Consider the following 23,255-nt stretch of genomic DNA (forward strand, 5'->3'; position numbering starts at 1 on the left):
CCATCACAGATGCTGGCTTTTGAACTGTGCACTGATAACAAGCTGGATGCTCCCTTTCCTCTTTCACCTGGAGGATGTGGTGTCTATGATTTCTAAAAAGAATTTTTACTTTTGATTCATCAGACCTTGGGACAATTTTCCACTTCACCTCAGTTCATCGACACGGAGTTGATGCAGATGGCCCTGGGACCGCCTCCCCAGCCAATGTTGTCATGGGATTCCCCCGTGATGAGCTACTGCAAGACCTATCGACAACTATCTGTGTTTATGTTTTAAACCCCAGCCAATCTGTCTTCAGGATAAGTGGATAGGCGAGGCTCAGGCTAACTGCCACCACCACACTATTTTTCACCCTGGAAATGAACAGTGATGGGCATTAGCATATATTTGTGGACATCCCCATGTATACACCTCAGCTTCATCAATCGTGCATTTCCCAGTGCCCCGCGTTGAATTGGGCTTTGATGCATAGAGGTCTGATTACAACCAGAATCTACCAAAGCCTGATGCGTACCCCCTTGAATACTCACAGAAACACGATATGCTACTGCTCCATCGGGGGAAACCTGCAGCATGTCAGGATTGCGAATCAGAATCCCCACCTCTTTGTGGAAACGCTGATTCTGGGAAATCGCAGCCTTCCTGCTGCGCCAAAAGACCTGCCCGGACTCGCTCCTGGTTTTGGTGGACAAGGACGGGTCCACCTGGGGGGAGAGAGAGGGAGAGAGGAGTGGTCAGTGGCAGCACAGACATGGAAGGGGAGGGGGGTGAGGAGACACGAGGGAAGATGCGAGTGCAGGGAGCGGGTTTTGGGGGAGTTGGCCTCCATTTCCGAAAAGCTGGGATAGGGGAGGGGCAAGGAGAGGAAGGGGTAGAGAGAGAGAGAGAGAGAGAGAGCGTGAGCTGCAGGAGCCAAGCAACACTGCTAGACGGATCCTCAGCCAACTTGATCACTGTGTCCAGCAATGCCAGGCAGTGACACTGGACCCACTCTGCTGTTCCTCTTGGCAGGTGAACAATGAGCTGCTTCAGTGCAACTGCGTCGATGACTCCCTCGACGTCGTGAATTGCCTGTTCAGCCACAAAAGCATTAGTGAGGTTACACGCTGATGTTGGGTGAGGAGGCCTGTGTGAAGTTGATGTTCAAGTTCATTGTAGTAGTGTTCACTGGAGTTGAGGTCAGGGCTTTGTGCAGGCTACTCGACTTCTTCCACACCAACCTTGGCAAACCATGTGTTCATGGACCTCACTTGTGCACAGGGACAATATCCTGAAACTTGTTTGGGCTAGGCCACTTAATTCCAGTAAAGGGAAATTGTAATGCTACAGCATTCAAAGACATCCTGTGCCATTTGTGTGCTTCTAACTTTGTGGTACCAGTATGGGTGTAATGGTCCAGTGCCCACAAACCTTTGGCCTTGTCATGTTACCCATTTTCCCAGCTTCTTTCAAAACTATTTTTAATATGATACGATTCATTGTACCTTATGTGCTGATAAACTGTCCAAACAGGATGTTGACTTTACATTTATTTATTTATTTAAAACAAACAGTCCTGTCATCAGCAATATCATTTGGGGGTTTCTTCAACTAGGAGCATTTTTTATGTCATTTCCACCATGCCCTTGTCTTTTTTCTTTTTTCATTGTTTTTGATACAGTATCATTTTTATATGGTTTGTGTCAGAGTAGCTTGACATATTAGCTATGATTTGATGGCTAGCATATAATGCATACAAAATGCACTTATTTTTCTTAAAAAAAATCTATCCTCTTGCAAACTTCCATAAATGTACAGCATGTTTGGAAATGGCATAAAATAAAAAAAACAACAACAACTGTTCAACAAAAATTTACCTTTTCTTGGTTAGCTGATTCATTGCATTTTTTCCCCCAATAGCTGTACAGGAAAATGTACATGTCCTCCATATCAGATATGTGCTCTGTTGTCACTCACTACGTTTACATGCACATAGAGAGAATCGAATTTCTGCCGTTGCTCGACTGAAATCGAAGTTCAAAATGCCATGTATACACCTTAATTCGGCTGAAATTGAACCGAACATGATTTCTCGGAATCGAGCTACACGACCTAGTTTATGCGATTTCTGCCGAGCTACTTTGTGCATGTATACCCTATCGAGCTAGTTGTCGAGCTACTTCCGGAAGTGACGAGTGACGAGACCACAAGCGGGAAACACAACAGCCTCGGTCGGCATGACAACAGTAGTAGCGAGCAGCAGAAGAGGTCAGGAGGAACAAACGAAGAAGAGAAAATGTGGATGTAGAGCTCTCTGAAGTGTGGGTGGAGCACAGAGGACGGCAGGACAAAGCTTCTGGTACCAATAGGCTTTTTATTGTCAGACTTTTCAGTTTAACAGCCTACTTATATTCTTGAGAGAAGTGTGCGCGCGCTGTGTTCTAGTCCCGGGATGAGCTGTCCCCTCTGCTCTCCCTCTGCCTCCTTAAATAGGGCACGGTTACTGGGAAGACACACAAACACAGGTTAATTACCGTCAGGTGTACCGTCGTTCTGCCACTCACCTTCCCTGGCTCCGCCCTCCTGTCCCAGACCGGCGCTTGACCACGCCCCCACTGCCACAGGCAAGCAGAAACGTGCACTTCTGGAGCAATGAGGAGACAGAGTTCATGCTCATTCAGCTTAAGGAGTTGAATATATTAAAATTCATGGACGGGAGAAAAACGCGCAATGGAGAACATGGAACTGATAACTTTGTTTACACTCTTGAATAGCTCTTCTTCATGACGACAACTGGAAGTGTACCAACACGATGGGGCGTGTAGCGCCACCTGTGGCTCGGGTGCACAATGCACCTCACACAATAGCCCGATTTCATTGTGTGCATGTAGGATTGGATTTCTCTGGCACCCTGCTGGGACCTTCAGCTCGATTACCGACAGCAGCTCGATTTGGATGTGCATGTAAACGTAGTCACTGTCCATTTCCATAGCAACCACCTAAATAATCTCCCATGTAGAATTTTGAGCAGAAAATTACATTGCTCTGATAGAAATTATGGTGAGACTGTGCGAAAGCTATATTTTGTGTCAAAAAAAAATGTTGACGCTCACATTAAATACAATAATTATTATTATTATTTGACTTTATTCCGGTCCAATAAAAACTTTCTGATGAATAATTTTTTTGGTTTATTTTCATGGTTGAATTTTATAAGTCTGGGTGTGGCACAAGGGCAAAACAGTGATATTGAAGCCTCTAAGGATGTTGAAAAGTGAGTAAAAATCATAATGGACAAGGCAAGGCAAGTTTATTTATATAGCACATTTCATACACAATGGCAGTTCAATGTGCTTTACAGAAGTAAAAACAAAAAAAGTAAACAATAGAGAAATAAAATTACATAAAATAATTTTATTTTTATTCTAAAACAATTAATTAAAAGAATTAAAAGAAAATAATAAGAATTAAACAATAGTAGAAATAAAATAATAAAATGAAGTAGTAGTTCAAATAGGAGGAGAAAAAAGAAACCAGCAGAACAGAATAAAGAATAAAATAGAATAAAGTTAAAGTAAATTTAAAACATGCAGAGAAAGTAAAGATTATAAAAAATGTAAAGAAGACAACATTAATTATTTAACAGAAAGCAGCTGAAAACAGCTTGGCCTTTAACCTAGATTTGAAGCTGCCAACAGCAGGAGCATTTTTGATGTCCTCTGGCAGTTGGTTCCATAGCTGTACTGCATAGTAGCTAAAAGCTGCTTCACCACACTTTGTTTTAACAACTGGTTTTAATAGTAAATTTTTCTGTTTTGATCTGGTAGATCTGATTGGGTTAGGCCGCTGCAACATATCAGAGAGGTAATTGGGCCCTGTACCATTTAGAGATTTGTACACCAGCAGCAATGCTTTAAAGTCAATTCTGTAGCTTACTGGAAGCCAGTGAAGGGACCTTAGAATTGGAGTAATGTGCTCTGTTCTTTTTGTTCGTGTGAGAAGCCTAGCTGCTGCATTTTGAACCAGCTGAAGTCATTTGATGGTCTTTTTTGGCAGGCCTGTGAAAAGGCCATTGCAGTAATCAACCCTACTAGAGATGAAGGCATGTATTAGTTTTTTCAGATTATTTTTTGACATAAGTCCTCTTAGTTTGGAAATGTTTTTTAGGTGATAAAATGCCGTTTTAGTGATTGCTTTCATGTGACTGTCAAAGTTTAGCTCGCTGTCAATGAAAACACCAAGATTTTTAACCATTTCTTTAGTTTTAATCCCTTTTGTGTCAAGAATAGTGGTAATCCTGAGTCTTTCATCTTTTTTTCTAAATATAATTACTTCTGTTTTATCTGTGTTCAGCTGAAGAAAATTTTGTGACATCCAGCTATTGATTTGATCGATACATTGGTAGAGACATTCAAGGGGGGCATAATCATCAGGTGATAGAGCAAAATAAATTTGGGTGTCATCTGCATAGCAGTGATACAAAATTGAATTGTTATTGATAATTTGCCCAAGTGGGAGCATATAAAGGTTGAAAAGTAATGGTCCAAGAATCGACCCCTGGGGGACACCACAGGTCAAGGACATTGACGTTGAGGAACAATTTCCCATGGTAACAAAGAAGCTTCTATCTTTTAAGTATGAATTTAACCAATTGATAACTTTACCAGTCAATCCAACCCAGTGTTCAAGTCGATATAGCAGTATGTTGTGATCAACAGTATCAAAAGCTGCACTGAGGTCCAGTAATACCAGGACCGATGTTTTGCCTGCATCAGTATTAAGACGTATGTCATTTATAACTTTAATCAGCGCTGTTTCAGTGCTATGATTGGCACGAAATCCTGACTGAAAATTATCAAAACGGCTGTTTGATATCAAGAAGGCAGTTAATTGATTGAAGACAATTTTTTCAAGGATTTTCCCGATGAATGGTAAATTTGATATTGGCCTGTAGTTATTTAATACTGAAGGATCCAGATTATTTTTTTTAAGAAGGGGCTTTACAGCGGCTTTTTTTTAGGGACACGGGAACAACGCCAGTCTCCAGGGATGTATTTATAATTTGAAGCACATCTGTAATTATAAGATGAAGAACAGACTTAAAAAAGTTGGTGGGCAGAATGTCCAATTCAGATGTTGAGGAACTGAGATTTTGTACAGTTTTTTCAAGAGTCTCATAATCAATTAAACAAAATTCTGACATTGTGTTGAAGGTATCTATCTGTGTCATTGTTGATTGCAGTTTTTCAATTTTTTGCAACTGAGATATATTATGAGGAATATTCTGCCGTATTTTATCAATTTTACCTTTGAAAAAGGATGCAAACTCATTGCATTTATTAACTGAGAGAAGTTCAGGTGCTAATTGTGGTGGGGGATTAGTTAGCTTCTCTACTGTTGAAAATAGCACACGGGCATTGTTCATATTCCTGCTGATGATGTTGGAGAAGAAAGACTGTCTTGCTTTACGAATTTCATAATTATAATTACAAAGCATCTCTTTATGGATTTGATAACGGATGTGAAGTTTAGATTTGCGCCATTTTCTTTCAGTCAAATGGTATAAATGGACAAATGGTATAAAGTTTCTCTGATGATTTTATTGTTAATTTCACAAAGAAAGAGGGAATTGTCCAAAATGATGTATCTATTTTTTTTTAATATGACCAAAGGACATGAAAATGCTTGTAGTCGAAGAACCATCTGTTTATTCTGTTTGTAGAATAAAGAGATGGGTGTAACAAGACAAATCAAGGAAAAACATTCAATCCATGTATCAAGAAAAATATTCTGACCATGTTCTACTGAGTGAGTGACCATGTGCATCTCTTTCAGGAAAATCACGAGAGGTCTTTTTCCCTGTTTAATTTTTTCTAGCCAATTGTATTATCTTAATCCTGAGGTGGTTGCTGAATATTAAACAGGGTGTAATCTAAATGATGATTATTCCTACCTTCAGACATTGCCCTCAAGATAGCTTTCGAATTTTATGGCAGTGCACTGAAACACTGCAGAGATATCACCTCACTTTTTTAAGGCTATTTCTCTGTCAGTGTCTGCCTTGTTAGATTGTAGATTTCAAAAACAATATGTGACTTCAAAGAAACCATCTTCAAGGAATCCTATGACAAAGCCATCATGATTTTAAGTCAATCAGCTGAAGAGTTGTGAGATACATATGATTCATATTTTATGCATCGAAAGGTTTCAGCACACTTAATATTTGTAAAAATACACAAATGAATCAAAACATAGACATTCATAACCATAATGAAAAGGCACAGTTTCTTTTACAGACCAAATGAGGCAAAGTTTCAGAACTCAATGTTCATTTATTTATTTAGAACATTCTAGCAGGAAATGCTATACATGGTGGGGCTTATCATTGCTTTTTTTCCCCCCATACTGGTGCTAAAAGAATACTTTTAAAACGGTTCTGGTGCTTAAACAGTGCCTGAACTGTTAAGTGCTTTAAAAAAAAGCACAAAACACAGGTAAACAACATTAAAGAATGGCTTTTTTATTTCGAAAGCAAATTGAACAATATATATTTAGGCATTTTAACCATTTTAAGGTAGATACTAGCTAACGGGAGGCAGTTGCTGCCACTAGAGCAAGTGTAATGATAACTGTAGATGGATTTCTGCAATAAAATGCTAAGTATGATTTCTCTGGTTAAAAAAAAAAAAGGTAACCGCTCATGATGAACAGATGTGTGTCTGCGTCATCTGGAGGTGTGCTTTGGAGTATTATCAAAATCATGTCTTGTACGTTTGGAGGTATTATTTTGAAAATTGACTATATGGGCGCAGTTTCAAAAATTTGCATTCTAAGTGTATGAGGGGAAAGTGGAGGGATAAAAAGAGGGATGTGGGTGGAATATAAAAAATTAGAAGCACACTTCACAGTAAGTTGAATGTTTCACAGTTGAAATGAAGTTTCTAGCACAAAAACTGTAGGAGGTGTTAGGTGCCAAAAAAGTGGGAAGAATTATCAAAATGAATTAAACACAATGGACAAAAAAGAGAGGGCTGAGAAAATGGAAATCAGGAGTGATAGAGATATGAAAAGAGGTAGAGTGCTTTGTAGTACTGTTCACAACATGTCAAGTATGTTTTGAGGTATTATTTCGAAAATTGACTACAGTATATGGGAGCAGTTTGAAAAATTTCCCACTTAACGTCTATAGGGAAAAAATGGGCGGATAAAGGGATAAAAAAAGGAGTATGGGTGGAATATCAAAAAGAAAATTACAAGCACACTTGTCTGCAATAGGCCAAACGTTTTACAGTTGGAATAAAGTTTCCAGCAGAAAACATTTCTAGTGAAATTTCTCGCAATATTAGGTACCAAAAAGTGGGATGATGATGATTATTATTATTATTATTATTATTATTATTAAGTAGAAAAGGGCATTTCCTGAAGAAAATGCATGTGATTGCTGTTTGCATGAAACAAGAAAGGAAGCAACTGAGAAAGGAAGTGAGAGTGAACTAACAAAAGGGTGTGCTTTGCTTCGGCAGTTGAATCTACAGATGAGGTTTGGCAGTTCTACTGTACAAGATGAAGTAAATGTAAGTAGAGTAGATTAAAAGAGTAGCAATATCAATACCATCAAAACCATCTGATAATGTTTGTGCAGCTTCATCCAAATATGATCTGTGCCAAAAGTGGTGAGAATTGAAGAAAAATTTAAGTCTTTGAAAAGTTTTAAAAATGTTTTCAAAAAATTCTAGGTTGTTTATAAAATGCAGTGGTGGCCATGATTTGTTTATTTATTTACATGAATTGACCCTTCCAAGGAATCAGGAAAAATAAGAATTATGATGTTAAAAACTTCACACGGTGGTGTAGTGGTTAGCACGGTCGCCTCACAGCAAGAAGGTTCAGGGTTCGAACCCAGCGGCTGGCAAGGGCCTTTCTGTGTGGAGTTTGCATGTTCTCCCCGTCTCTGTGTGGGTTTCCCCCACAGTCCAAAGACGTGGTTAGGTTAATATGGGACGGCCTTGGGCTGAGGTGCCCTTGAGCGAGGCACCTAACTCCCAACTGCTCCCCGGGCGCTGTTAGCATGGCTGCCCACTGCTCTGGGTATGTGTGTGTGCTCATTGCTCACGTGTGTGCATGTATGGGTTAAATGCAGAGAGGAAATTTCACAAGTGTGTGATGAATAAAGTTGTGCTTTCTTTCTTTCTTTCTTTCTTTCTTTCTTTCTTTCTTTCTTTCTTTCTTTCTTTCTTTCTTTCTTTCTTTCTTTCTTTCAAAACTAATAGGAAAAACCTGTTTTTCCTTTATTATAGTGCCACCTAGCAGTCAAATGAGACAAAACTTAATAGGGTCTCTCAAGACATCATCTTGTCTATCAAGTTTGGGGTGAAAATGTATAACCAAAAATCCTGTTTTGTGTAGTGGCAGAAATTTGGAAATGGTGAATTGAAGACATTTTGCACTGTCATGACTTGGTATCATGTCAGAAATCAGATTATGCAATAATTATTGTATTTATTCCAAAGTCCACAGTAAATAGCAAAAACTTAGGATTTCATGTTTTAGCACCCTCTTGTGCTCAAATGACATGGTCATCAAGCCACTGATCAACAGGAAATTTGAGAAAACTTATTGGGATGACACCCTTGGGGGGGGGGGGGGGGGGTAGTAGTAGTAGTAGTAGTAGTAGATGATGATAATAATAATAATAAAATTATTATAATAATAAGAATAATACAAGCAAAAGTAGTAGGGTTCCAGCACCTTTTGTGCTTGACCCCTAATAAGGATGTCTTTGTGTGTGTCTTTCAGATCAGTGTGTAGATAAGGCCAAATTGGAGGAAAGTGAACGGACAGCAGCTGAATTCTCCAAAAAGGTAAAATTTATCACCATGTGCTTGGGTAATTTTAACAGGAAAACAGCTTTGGCCTGATTAGTAGCTTGATTAGTCGCTAATCAATAGCTGTCAGCTCAGGTACATGATATGAAGGAGAGAGAGAGAGAGAGTGAGAGTGTGTGCGCGCGCGTGTGTGTGTGTGTGTGTGTTTGGTTCCCCCCCCCCCCCCCCCCCCCCCTATTATCAAAGTAGTTTTGAACATTCACCCAGAGTTGGAGTTGAGCACACCTCCTCCTGTGTTAGTTGCTATACACTGAAGACATTTGGATTTGAGATCAAAAGATGAATGAGATGAGAGATCAGATTTTCAGCTTTAATTTCCTGATATTTACATCTAGATGTGTTAAATAATTTAAAACATGGCACATTTGCTGGCAGACCACCCAATCCTCAGTTATGCAAAAATATTGGAACAGATAGTCTTACTATAAATAACACAATATTTGGTTGCATGTCCATTGCTTGCTATAACTGCAACCAAGCTGGCCACCCACAGACATAACCAACCCAGTTAAACAGCTATGGGAGATTTTGGACCAATGTGTGATACAGCGATCTTCACCACCCTAATCAAAATACCAAAATAATTTGGAACACTAGTGTTCATGTTTCTAGTACAGTTCTAGAGCTTTACTGATTCAGTACCAAGAATGAAGTTGCATTGAAGTTGTTCTGTAGGCTCATGGTGACCCAGCACAGAAATAAGATACTTAAGCTGTTTTTTCCTTTAATTTGTTACCTGTCTGTGTGTGGTGAAGTTCATAATCGTTTGAGATTTGGCCATTGAGGAATACAGCTCTGGAAAAAATTGTGACCACTGCAAAATTAGCAGTTTCTCTGGTTTTAGTATTTATAGGTGTGTGTTTTGAAGAACATTTTTTTGTTTTACTCCATAAACTACTGACAACATTTACCCCAAATTCCACATACAAATTTTGTCACTTCGAACATTTAATTGCAGAAAATAACAAATGGTCAAAAGAACAAAAAAAATGAAGTGTTTTCAGACCTTCAATAACGCATAGAAATTAAGATCTTATTCAATTTTCAACAACACAATACTTACATTTGAACTTGGGATGAGTTCAGAAATCACGATTTGGTGGAATAACCCAAACCTTTAATCACAGCTTTCATGCATCTTGGCATGCTCTCCACCAGTCTTTCTTGTCGCGCTTGGATGATTTTATTCCACTCCTGGCACAAAAATTCAATCAGCTCTGCTTTTTTTGATGGCTTGTGACCATCCATCTTCATCTTGATCACATTCCAGGTTTTCAATGGTGTTCAGGTCTGGAGATTTGGCTGGCCATGACAGGGTCTTAGGCCAAGTTTACATTAGACCGTATCTGTCTCGTTTTCTTCGCGGATGCACTGTCTGTTCACATTAAAACGCCGGGAAACGGGAATCCGCCAGGGCCCACGTATTCAACCCAGTTCGTGTCTGGTCCGGTGCTGTGTAAACATCGAGGATACGCGGATACGCTGTGCTGAGCTCTAGCTGACGTCGTCATTGGACAACGTCACTGTGACACCCACCTTCCTGATTTGCTGGCGTTGGTCATGTGACGCGACTGCTGAAAAACGGCGCGGACTTCTGCCTTGTATCACCTTTCATTAAAGAGTATAAAAGTATGAAAATACTGCAAATACTGATGCAAATACTGCCCATTGTGTAGTTATGATTGTCTTTAGGCTTGCCATCCTTCCACTTGCAAGTGGTAAGTGACGCGCATGCCCGATATGCACTGGGATCACACACACAGCGTCTCAGTCCCGAATCACTGCTCGTGCACTTCACTCGCGTGCTCTGTGAGCTGCGCAGGGCCGGAGTGAGTGCGCACCCTCCAGAGGGCACTCGCTGTTCAGGGCGGAGTGATTTGGAGCGCAGGATGCCTGCGGAGCCGAGCCGCTGAGGAGAAATTTACACATTTACACATTTCAACTTACGTGCCGTTTAATTAGTCATGTGATTAGCGTATCCGTGTATTGGTGTTGCTATGTGCACACGAATCGTGTATTGGCGTTGCTGTGTGCACGCTAATCATTTTTAAAAACGTTAATCTGATGATCCGCTGATACGGTCTAATGTAAACCCCACCTTAATCTTGTAGTCCTCCATCCACACCTTAATTGACCTGTCTGTGTAGCATGTAGCATTGTCTTGCTGGGAAACCCAATCCCCAGAGTTAGGGAACATTGTCAGAGCAGAAGGAAGGAAGTTTTCTTCCAGGATAACCTTGTACATGGCTTGCTTCGTGTTCTACACAAACAAAAATCTGCTCCATTACATCCTTGCTGAAGTAACCCCAAATCATCACCGATCCTCCACCAAATTTCACAGTGCATGTGAGACACTGTGGCTTGTAGGCCTTTCCATGTCTCTGTCTAACCATTAGATGACCAGGTGATGGGAAAAGTTGAAAATTGGACTCCTCAGAGATGACAACCTTACTCCAGTCCTTTATGGTCCAGTCCTTATGGTCTTTAGCAAACCTCAGCCTGCCTCTTCTTTGCTTCTCATAGATAAAGGACTTTTTCTAGTTTTGTATGCCTTCAACCCTGCCCGGAAGAGCCTAATTCAAACCGTCCTTCCTGTGCACTTAACCCCAGCTGCCATTTGCCATTATTTTTGTAAGTCATTTGATGTTATCCTACAGTTGTTGAGTGACATTCAAATGAGTTGATGATCATCTTGGTCAGTGGAGAGTAGTCTTCGCCCTCTGCCAGTCTATAACTTTGTTGTCTCCAATGTCTGCTGCTTGACCTTGTTCTTATGAACGGCCATCTTTGAAACTTTGAGGATGGAGGCAACCTGATGCTCACTGTCTCCCTCTGCCAGTAAAGCCAGAATTGAACCCTTCTTTTTCTCACTCAAAACTTTACTTTTTAACTCTTGGGGCATGATGAATATATATATATATATATATATATATATATATATATACAGTGGTGCTTGAAAGTTTGTGAACCCTTTAGAATTTTCTATATTTCTGCATAAATATGACCTAAAACATCATCAGATTTTCACGAGTCCTAAAAGTAGATAAAGAGAACCCAGTTAAACAAATGAAACAAAAATATTATACTTGCTCATTTATTTATTGAGGAAAATGATCCAATATTACATATCTGTGAGTGGCAAAAGTATGTGAACCTCTAGGATTAGCAGTTAATTTGAAGGTGAAATTAGAGTCAGGTGTTTTCAATCAATGGGATGACAATCAGGTGTGAGTGGGCACCTCGTTTTATTTAAAGAATAGGGATCTATCAAAGTCTGATCTTCACAACACGTTTGTGGAAGTGTATCATGGCACGAACAAAGGAGATTTCTGAGGACCTCAGAAAAAGTGTTGTTGATGCTCATCAGGCTGGAAAAGGTTACAAAACCATCTCTAAAGAGTTTGGACTTCACCAATCCACAGTCAGACAGATTGTGTACAAATGGAGGAAATTCAAGACCATTGTTACCCTCCCTAGGAGTGGTCGACCAACAAAGATCGCTCCAAGAGCAAGGCGTGTAATAGTCGGCGAGGTCACAAAGGACCCTAGGGTAACTTCTAAGCAACTGAAAGCCTCTCTCATATTGGCTAATGTTAATGTTCATGAGTCCACCATCAGGAGAACACTGAACAACAGTGGTGTGCATGGCAGGGTTGCAAGGAGAAAGCCACTGCTCTCCAAAAAGAACATTGCTGCTCATCTGCAGTTTGCTAAAGATCATGTGGATAAGCCAGAAGACTATTGGAAAAAATGTTTTGTGGACGGATGAAACCAAAATAGAACTTTTTGGTTTAAATGAGAAGCATTATATTTGGAGAAAGGAAAACACTGCATTCCAGCATAAGAACCATATCCCATCTGTGAAACATGGTGGTGGTAGTATCATGGTTTGGGCCTGTTTTGCTGCATCTGGGCCAGGATGGCTTGCCATCATTGATGGAACAATGAATTCTGAATTATACCAGCAAATTCTAAAGGAAAATGTCAGGACATCCGTCCATGAACTGAATCTCAAGAGAAGGTGGGTCATGCAGCAAGACAATGACCCTAAGCACACAAGTCATTCTACCAAAGAATGGTTAAAGAAGAATAAAGTTAATGTTTTGGAATGGCCATGTCAAAGTCCTGACCTTAATCCAATCGAAATGTTGTGGAAGGACCTGAAGTGAGCAGTTCATATGAGGAAACCCACCAACATCCCAGAGTCGAAGCTGTTCTGTACGGAGGAATGGGCTAAAATTCCTCCAAGCCGGTGTGCAGGACTGATTAACAGTTACCGGAAACATTTAGTTGCAGTTATTGCTGCACAAGGGGGGTCACACCAGATACTGAAAGCAACGGTTCACATACTTTTGCCACTCACAGATATGTAATATTGGATCATTTTCCTCAATAAATAAATGAGCAAGTATAATATTTTTGTCTCATTTATTTAACTGGGTTCTCTTTATCTACTTTTAGGACTTGTCTGAAAATCTGATGATGTTTTAGGTCATATTTATGCAGAAATATAGAAAATTCTAAAGGGTTCACAAACTTTCAAGCACCACTGTATATATTTGTATTCCAATTAAATTTAAGGTACTACGAGCACCGTCTTTGCCATCCAAACTGTTCCTATTGCAAGAGGATAGTGATGACCACAGCAGTGGTTTTTATACTTTTCCTTGTTAAATAAGATTTGGTTCAGGTGATCACTTAATCAGTATCTCATTAAGTAAAATGAGGTGTGCTTGTGTTGGAATTCCAGCACAGACACTGGAATGAAATGGCTGCCATACATAGAGATGCTGATTTCATAAAAAATTGAAGTGGTCTCTTAATATTTTTCCAGAGCTGTAATTGGTGAAAGATGTAGGTGTGTGAGGTAGAAAGTGTGGTCATCAGAACATGTTGTCTACAGAAGTACAGGTGTGTGTGTGTGTGTGTGTGTGTGTGTGTGTGTGTGTGTGTGTGTGTGTTTGCATGTGTGCGTATGCATGTGTGTTTGCACATGTATGACTTTTTTATAGTTTGATGAGGAGTTCAGCGCACGACAGGAGGCACAAGCTGAGCTGCAAAAACAGGAGGAGAAAATCAAAGAGTTGGAGGAGAAGATCACTTCTTTACAGAGTCAGGTACAACTGCACCTCATCACACACACACACACACACACACACACACACACACACACACACACACACACACACAGGCCCTCATTTCCGAAACGAATGTAAGACACAAAACTGGGCATATGGTCATTTCCATGCAAAGCTTGGCATTTATCAATGTGGGCGGTGGCTACAATTAAGTCTCAACTTGTGTATGCAGCTTTGGATTTGCGGTGCAGAATAGTAAATCTTGCTGAGTGGAAGACATGGGCACAGATCCCTATAATGATCTGCTGTGCCCCAGTAAAATCTCATGTTTAACAAGCTCCTATATTAGGCAGCAGAGGTGGGACAAAGTCACTAATGTGCAAGTCACAAGTAAGTCTCAAGTCCTACCACTCAAGTCCGAGTCAAGTCACAAGTCAAGGCACTTTTGACCAAGTCAAGTCCAAGTCCAAGTCCTACCCAAGCCAAGTCGAGTCCAAGTCTCATTTTTTTCCAAGTCCCTAACAAGTCACCATTTATTCTACAGGCAATCAACACATTTTTGATCACAAATGTATTACCTCTCCACACTGCAGTGTATGTCCTCCTTTTCCAGTCACCTTGGATAAAAATGTCTGCTAAATGTAATGTAATGATTCATAGAGTCAGCATAAGTAACTACAGTACACCCATTCTTTTCCATTTTAAAATGTTTTAGAGCTTGTGCCCCAAGACAATCAAAGAATCTCAGAGGAGACAATGATTAGTTAGTTAACGTTAGTAAAGCATCCTAAATTTTCAGTGAGTTTAGTTGAGTGAGTCAGTGTACATCTGAGGCTAAGGGTGTGAGAATGAGTGAAAGTATGACAATTTCCTTAAATTTTTTATTGGAAAATTAGTGAGAAATTAAAACAAAATTCTAAACAAAACTAGTACTGGTACTGTGTAACAAAAATCATTTTCTTTTCATTTCATTCATGTCATTTTTCACATAAAAATGCTTTTCATGTGCATTTTAAGACATGAAACTCAAAGTCCAAGCTAACAGATGATCTGTGTACTTTTAGAATCAAAGAATGGTTTTCCTTCTGAAGTTAGGCACTGTCCCAACATACAACATGACATGCCTTTAACACAATACAACGTGACTTGAGTACGTTTGTGTGTGTGAGAGAGACCAACTAACTGACAAAAAATTCCGGAAATATCTGTTCTCCACTACTGAGAGAGGGATGTTGCATCCAATGACCAAATCTGTTAGTATTGAATTTGTGATGGCTTTTTGTTGTGGGTGGGTAGCATTGTACTGTCTGTCTTTTGCAGTAAGGAATCCAGAAATGGACGGCTGCTCTGTCTCACTTGGGTTGATCTTGTTCTTCAGATATTCTGCAAATCTAAACAAGAAAAAAAAATGTAAAATTAGTAGGCCTACTTGTTTTCTGGTTTTAATCATGTAGACATTAACATGTTTTTATCATTTTCAATATCAAAGTCTGAGTTCATTTAATCTGAACATATTTGTTTATACACAGTATAATGTTTAATACAAGCCAGCCAGGATGTTCCCTTAAGCAGTTTAGCTAGACCACAATGCATTCACTAAACACTCGCTAAAATATCGGTAGCCTCAGTAAACACAGAACGTTGTGACGATGTAGCCAGAATCAGAGTCCTCTAGGGCTCTGGCCAGAATGTGAGAATGAAGCCCTGGCAACATTCTAGAGAGCCGTATAATAAAGTAGAATAAACAGTTGTTGTGAATTTCAGAATGTTCAGCGGAATCCTCCAGATCCAAGTTGCGTGCTTTTGGCGAATTTGGTTTCTCGCCAGAGACTAATAAATGCACTGGTAAAGCCACGCTATTTAGAGGCATTGTGTGCCCTGTCGTTTGGGTAAGACTGTGGGATAATGCTTCGCGTCGGAGTAGGCTACACTCCAATCTGTCGGGATGTACTGCGCTATAAAACGTCAGCTGAGCTTAGGGCTGTGCCGATAGACGATGCCATCGTCCATCGACGATGGTGGTCATCCATTACGATGGAGAGCCACCATCGTGATACCACGCCCCCTCCTGTCATAAACATGCATATACGGTATCATCTGGGCCTATTTAACCTAAAAAGTTAGTTTTTTGTTAGTTTAGTTAGTTAGTTTTGTTTAATATATAAATATATTATATAACATATATATAAATACATAATTATATAAATAATTATAAAGTAATATCCTATTACCGCTTGTTCACGTAGGCTATGGTGCAGCGACGTGCTAGTGAACATAACGTGGTTACACAAATACGCTACTAATAATAAATTTCGACTTCATTTTTTAGCCTACTATACTTTTAATGTAAAATTTGTCATGTTGTTCAAACAAATAGCCACTATTAACGACTTCAGTCGGGAAATATTGAACCTTATCAAACGGCAGTGAAGCGCAGACTTCGGCAGAAGTCAAATAACTTTAATCTGGTAAATAGCCTACTTTCAGACACAAAATGGTCCACTCTAAGCCATAATGTCAAACCAAATGGAAGAATGAAGGTGATTCTGATAAATGTAAAGACAGTAAAAAAAACAATATTAAATCATGATTTTAAAAGCTGGTGCAATAATTCAAACACTAATAAATTGGAAAAATTAGCGCGTTCATGTGCGCACTAAAGGCCGAAACGCATCTTCAATTGATATGGTGTAAATAAACAATGAGTAATAGCTTAAGTGTAGTTTCTTCTCATAATTTGAATACTAGTCTTTCATTGTTAGAGCTGATTAATATCTTACCGTGATCAGTGAGTGCTCGGGGAGGTTCATTTCCACCTGCGCCTTGCGCAGCTCATTTCTCCGAAGCCAGCTGTGCGCAAACGCAGTGTTGACTGCTCGGCAAACTCCAAACGCTCGGTCTGTACTGGCCCTCTGTTGCGCAAGCGAGTTGGTTATGGCCAGGTTCAAATTGTGCCCAAAACAACTTAACCACGGCCATTTCAATTGCCTGATGGCTGTGACAATATTTGCCACGTTGTTATGCTGGCGATCTTTTTCTCCTCTATTTTCCATTCGGCAAGTGTCTCGCGCAATGCGTCTTCTAAATTGTCCGCTGAATGTGTCTCTGGCATGAAACTCGTCTGCAGGCATTTGGACTCCACATAATGTACGGTAGCTGACATATAGGGCATCATGTTGCAGCTGGACCACATATCCGTTGTCAAGGCCAAATATTCCACATCACCTAGCGCTTTTTTTCCTTTACGTGCCAAAGCCTCGGATGAGTATCTAATACTTTTAATAATAATAATAATAATAATAATAATAATATATTTAATAACGTGGTATTAAAATCCCCCCCCCCATATCATCGTCCATCACGATGTTTGCACTGTAAACATCGTCGATGCCAATTAAGGGGACATCGCACAGCCCTAGCTGAGCTTACATTTTACATAGCCCAAATGGCCCATTATTCACATTGCCTACATGACACCAGAGAGAGGAAGAGAATAGAATTGAATGTCTCTGACACGTAATCCCAGCACTAATAACACACATCGCACAGCGTCCACGACTTGGTGCAGTACGTAGCAAACAGTTAAACGCCTGGTTTAACTTGCATTGCTAGTCATCTCGTCTCGGTGGTTTAAATGCCTTTCATGACAAGCACTGACTTTCTCATTGCAAAGAGCGAACTTCTGTTTTACATACTTAGTTTGCAGCCTGGGTAACTGTTTATTTGATTCACGTTTTATCCTTTGCTGTCCGGTTCTTATCATAAGTCTGTGTCGTTCTGACCAGAGCCTTTATAACAATCTTGTAAACGTTCTCTGCTCTGACCAAATCACCACCTTCTGGCTATGCCTTCCCAATGTGTGTTAACTGGTAGCCTAGCCCACATAATCTAACACTAGACTGAACACAAAAGCAATCCAATAAAAAAAATCTACTTCACTATTTTGCATTCAGCAAAGCAAAACAAATCCTTGACAGCGTTAATATAGTAACACATTCCACTTCTAGCCTGTACAGATTCTTGCTAGCTGTAGCCTAGCTTTGTTACTTACTTTTCCTTATGCAGCCTCAGGTGACGAGCGAAGTTTGATGTGGTTGACTGGCTGTCCGAAATTGTGGCTCCACATGTTCTGCACGTAGCAATGTGTTTGCCATCTGTATTGGAGTATTCTTTAAATCCAAAGGAAATTACGCGGGGAATCATGTTTTTATCCGTCCGTTCATCATTCAGCGTCCTCGTTGCCCATCACCGTTTGGTTTTTCATTTGAACCAGTTGAAGTGCTTGAGTGACACCTAGTGCTAGTGGATTGAGCTGCCATAGCCTAGGACAAGGAGCTACACCGCATTCAAATAATAACGAGTGTACTTGGATTCAAAATCGAGGGGGGGAAAAAAAGAATATTTATACCTGATACGCCAAGTCATTGCAAGCTAAAACTGTCAAGTCCAAGTCAAGTCTCGAGTCAACAGCGTGCAAGTCCGAGTCGAGTTGCAAGTCATTCCTCATCTAGGGATTTCAAGTCTCAAGTCATCAAAATGGTGACTCGAGTCCAAGTCACATGACTCGAGTCCACATGTCTGTTAGGCAGTGTATTAATTAGTGTGATTTCATTAGCAATCACATATTGTTCTTCAATTTTTATTATTCCCTGTAATTTCTAGCTCTTTCTTCTCCCATAGTTTGAGAGATTGACCCCAAACTAACTTGTCCATCTTGTGCCTGAGTAGTGTGCTTGTATTCAGCTAATTGATAAGTGTGCTCATTTTTTTTAATTGCCATTTTTAATCACTAATTTTCACATAGACGCAGACTGGGGACAGAGTCATGTCCCGAGTGGCAACTGAGGCAAACTCCAGGTTGCAGAACGCAGCCCCTTCAGAGAAGTTAATTTTTTTCAGCATGACTACATGCTTCTCAGTGCTAAGATTGGTGGAAATGTATCTCTGTATCATTAGTTACGAAGTCCCTGTGGATTCATTAAAGCCTATTTTTCAGCGGATATTTTGTTTGTTGTGATTCAAGATAAGGTAGCTTGAAAAAGCAAAATGTCTCACTTGCTATCCAAGTCACAAGCAGCTGCTAGCATGCTAATGGATACCATGCTAACAGCGTGCTAAAAAATGTAACATTTGACTGTAATAGACTGTAAGTATAGAATTGACGTGTTTGTGATGCTGAAGATTTGCCATTGCAACACACTCAGTTTCTGCAGGAACTGCACTATCTAGTCCACTTTAGACACTGACATGCATCATACTATGATTTTTTTTATATTGTATTGTCATAAGACGCTGATGTGGGTCAAGCACAGAAGCATGGCAGGCGAGAGATAATGTTTCCACAAACACTTTATTGTACTTTTCAGCTTGCTTTTTCAGCTTTCTTTCGCTCACTTTCTCTTCCTTTCACGCACTCACACATGCGTTGTGGTTGGGGAGAGAGCCCCTTTTCTCTGCTCTCTCTCCTTTTATGCTCCCTCCCTGTAACAACCAAACACACACATTAATTAACAGCAGGTGGAGTGACTTAGCCACTTACCTTCCCCGACCCCGCCCTCCATTCACAGACTGCTGCTTGGCCACGCCCCCGCTGCCACATGTATATTCTATTTTTATATCATTTTTAACATTAACAGATTAATATTTTAATAGCAGAGTGTGTGGACTGCCTGTGTGTGCAAGAATGACAGTGAGTCATTGGTATTAGAGAATTGATGCCCTGTGCTTTGTTAGATGAGATTTATTGTTCATCCACCAGGTGGTAGGATAGTCAAACCTTTCTTGCATAGGGTGAAGTGTTAGCGTCCACATAATTGCATAGATTATGGTATGCAATGGCTGACTGCTGCTACACACTATCACATTCGCATTTTCTTGTGGAAATGTGTCTCTAGTTATGTGATTGCTCAGAAATGACATGTTGTTCTTAAAATTTATTATGTATCAAAATAAATATATACCTTATGAACAGCTATTCATTTGCCTCGATATAAGCATATGTATAGAGGAATAAATGATGGACTGCAGTAAGTGCTATGAGAAGTCAGTGCACAAGACCAAGCCAGCAACCTCAAGCCAGCAACATGGGTGTTCCCTGATAGGGATATGTGAGGGATGCAGGACACTAACTTTTGTTTGTCCTGGTGCAGGCAGAATAACTTGGAGCTCAGTGCTCTAAAGACAGTGGATGTGATTGTAGACTGCAAGAAGAGCTCTGCCACACTGTTCCTCATCACTCTGTTTGACTCCTCAGTAACCTCTGTGGAGTATTTCTGTTTCCTGGGCACTATAGTCACCCAGGACCTTAAGTGGGAGACGAATACCTGCTCTCTTACCAAGAAAGCACAGCAGAGGATGTACTTCCTGCAGCAGTTGAAGAAGTTCAATCTGCCAAAGATAATGATGGTGCACTTTTTACACCACCATCACTGAGTCCATCCTCACCACCTCCATCACCATCTGGTATGTTGCTGCCATTGCCAGGGACAAGGGCAGACTGCAGCGCATCATTCGTTCTGCTGAGAGGACGACTGGCTGCAGCCTTCCGTTTGTTCAGGGCCTGTATGAATCCAGGACCCTGAGGAAAGCAGTAAGGATTGTGGCCGATCCCTCTCACCCCGAGCACAAACTTTTCGAACCACTCCCCTCTGGAAGGAGGTTGTGGTCCATTAAAACCATAACCTCACGCCATAAGGCCAATTTTTTTTTCCCCACTGCAGCTGGCCTCATCAATAAGGTCAGAGACTCCCACTGACTCTAACCTCACTTCCAATATGAGATTAATGCACTCTGTCTCTGAACTGCAAGTTTGCACATTTCAGGGTTGTCATACATTTCCATTCTGTGAACCTTTATTACACATTCTAGCTCACACTGCATAGCTTGGTTATTGACTTAGCCCACTACAAAAGTTCTCTTCCTCACACACTCTTATCATGTCAAAGTTTCCATTTCCGGTTGAGAGTATGCTGTGCGCGTCCTGGCTGCAGCTTCTCACCGGAGCTTATTTTATTTTATTTTATTTTCCCTTTTGTGTTTCTTTTTTGTGTTTTGTGTAGTTTGAGGTTTGTTTTTTGTTCGAGTGTTTTTTCTGCCGGTTGTGGTGTAGCTCCAGACCCAGTTTTGCGTGTCGGTTCCCTCCAGGCCTTGGTTCGCCGTGGGTGATGCCTGTGCTCCTCATTATGGACTGCAGTGAGCTTGTTGGTCTTTTAACATCGTGGTTGTCCAGCGCTCTGTGCGGTGGTGCTTTTGTGCTTGGCGCGGTGTTCCGAGCCATATTGCTTGGTGGCGTCGCGGTGGCTGTGCAGGTGGTTTGGGACATACCAGCGTTCTGTGTGGCGGTGCTTCTGTGCTTGCTTTGTGGATCTATGGCGTGGTGTTCCCCGGCTGCTGTGCAGGCGATATGGGACTTATTTTTGTGCACCTTTTGGTGGGACTGTGGCTGCTACACCATTGGAATGACATCCTAACCACCTTTTTGTGGACTTTTTCCCCCCCATAATTGTAAAGTGACCATGGGTATGAGAAAGGCGCTATATAAATTTAACTGATTATTATTAATAATAATAATAATAATAATAATAATATTATTATTATTATTATTATTATTATTAATAATAATAATAATAATAATAATAATGTCTGTTCTCCATCTTCATCATGTGACCTATTTTTGCACATTCCGGACATACTGTACAGCTTGGATTCCAACAACTCATGCACATACCCCTTAAATATGTCCACTTTTCAAATGTGTATATTTCAGGTTTTTCTATTTCTTATTCTATGTAAATAGCTACTTTTCGTCTTTTGCTAAATTCTTTGATCTTAACTGTTCAAGCACCAATTACCAAAGCAAATTCCTTGTATGTGAGAACATACTTGGCAATAAACTTGATTCTGATCATATATCTGCTTAGACTTGCATTTAGGACACTACAGTACCCTTTGGTTAATGAAGCACAAACATCTGTCTTGTCATTTGGTTTGTAAAGTGCAAATGACTGCATAAATGTAAAAATGTGTGTAAGGACAGGAGTGTTTTACTGGAAAATACGCCGCTTGTGTTTTTCATATGCGCTGCACCTGAGACATGGAGAACCAAAACCATGACAAATCTCTATCACTCATGAGGAAAGCAATGAATTGTTTTGATAAATTTGGGTACTTTTTTGTTTGTGAATGAGTCTATATAATAAAAGGAACATGACCTGTTGGCTTGAAGAGATGAAGTTTATCCTCTCATGTTGAAAAACTCCCGTTTTTCATATGAAATACACTACAGATCTGAGTGGCGTATTTAAATAATATTGGCTTTGAGTGGTCGATCAGATGTATTCCATTCAACCAACATGATATTGAACTAGTCAAAGATGAGTCATATCAAATCTGCATAGAGAATAGTCATATTTACAGTGCTGGTTGAAAGTTTGTGAACCCTTTAGAATTTTCTATATTTCTGCATAAATATGACCTAAAACAACAACAGATTTTCACACAAGTCCTAAAAGTAGATAAAGAGAACCCAGTTAAACAAATGAGACAAAAATATTATACTTGGTCATTTATTTATTGAGGAAAATGATCCAATATTACATATCTGTTAGTGGCAAAGGTATGTGAACCTTTGCTTTCAGTATCTGGTGTGGACCCCTCCCCCGCAGCAATAACTGGAACTAAACGTTTCTGGTAACTGTTGATCAGTCCTGCACACCAGCTTGGAGGAATTTTAGCCCATTCCTCCGTACAGAACAGCTTCAAGTCTGGGATGTTGGTGGGTTTCCTCACATGAACTGCTCACTTCAGGTCCTTCCACAACATTTCAATTGGATTAAGGTCAGGACTTTGACTTGGCCATTCCAAAACATTAACTTTATTCTTCTTTAACCATTCTTTGGTAGAACGACTTGTGTGCTTAGGGTCGTTGTCTTGCAGCATGACCCACCTTCTCTTGAGATTCAGTTCATGGACAGATCTCCTGACATTTTCCTTTAGAATTTGCTGGTATAATTCAAAATTCATTGTTCCATCAATGATGGCAAGCCGTCCTGGCCCAGATGCAGCAAAACAGGCCCAAACCATGATACTACCACCACCATGTTTCACAGATGGGATAAGGTTCTTATGCTGGAATGCAGTGTTTTCCTTTCTCCAAACATAATGCTTCTCATTTAAACCAAAAAGTTCAAAGGTCAAATCCAAAGGTCAAATCATTTCTGAAGTATGGAAATGGTTTGGTTTGGCTGGCATGTTTTCAGTGACTCCAAATACCTTTTTTTATGCTACTGAATTTTGAAGCAGGGTAGAAATATCA

At 40.2% G+C, this 23,255-nt stretch overlaps 1 protein-coding gene across 1 annotated transcript in view; it reads left to right on the top strand.

Annotated features, from left to right (window-relative positions):
* The window catches only part of diaph2 (diaphanous-related formin 2), a 902,507-nt gene that overhangs the window by 231,869 nt on the left and 647,383 nt on the right, over positions 1–23,255 (top strand). The window contains exons 16-17 of the mRNA XM_060927624.1: positions 8,776–8,840; positions 13,877–13,981. Of these exons, the coding sequence (XP_060783607.1) occupies positions 8,776–8,840; positions 13,877–13,981 (170 nt within the window). The remainder of the gene's footprint in view (positions 1–8,775; positions 8,841–13,876; positions 13,982–23,255) is intronic.

The sequence above is a fragment of the Neoarius graeffei genome, chromosome 8, assembly GCF_027579695.1.
Source record: "Neoarius graeffei isolate fNeoGra1 chromosome 8, fNeoGra1.pri, whole genome shotgun sequence".
Taxonomy (NCBI): Eukaryota; Metazoa; Chordata; class Actinopteri; order Siluriformes; family Ariidae; genus Neoarius; species Neoarius graeffei.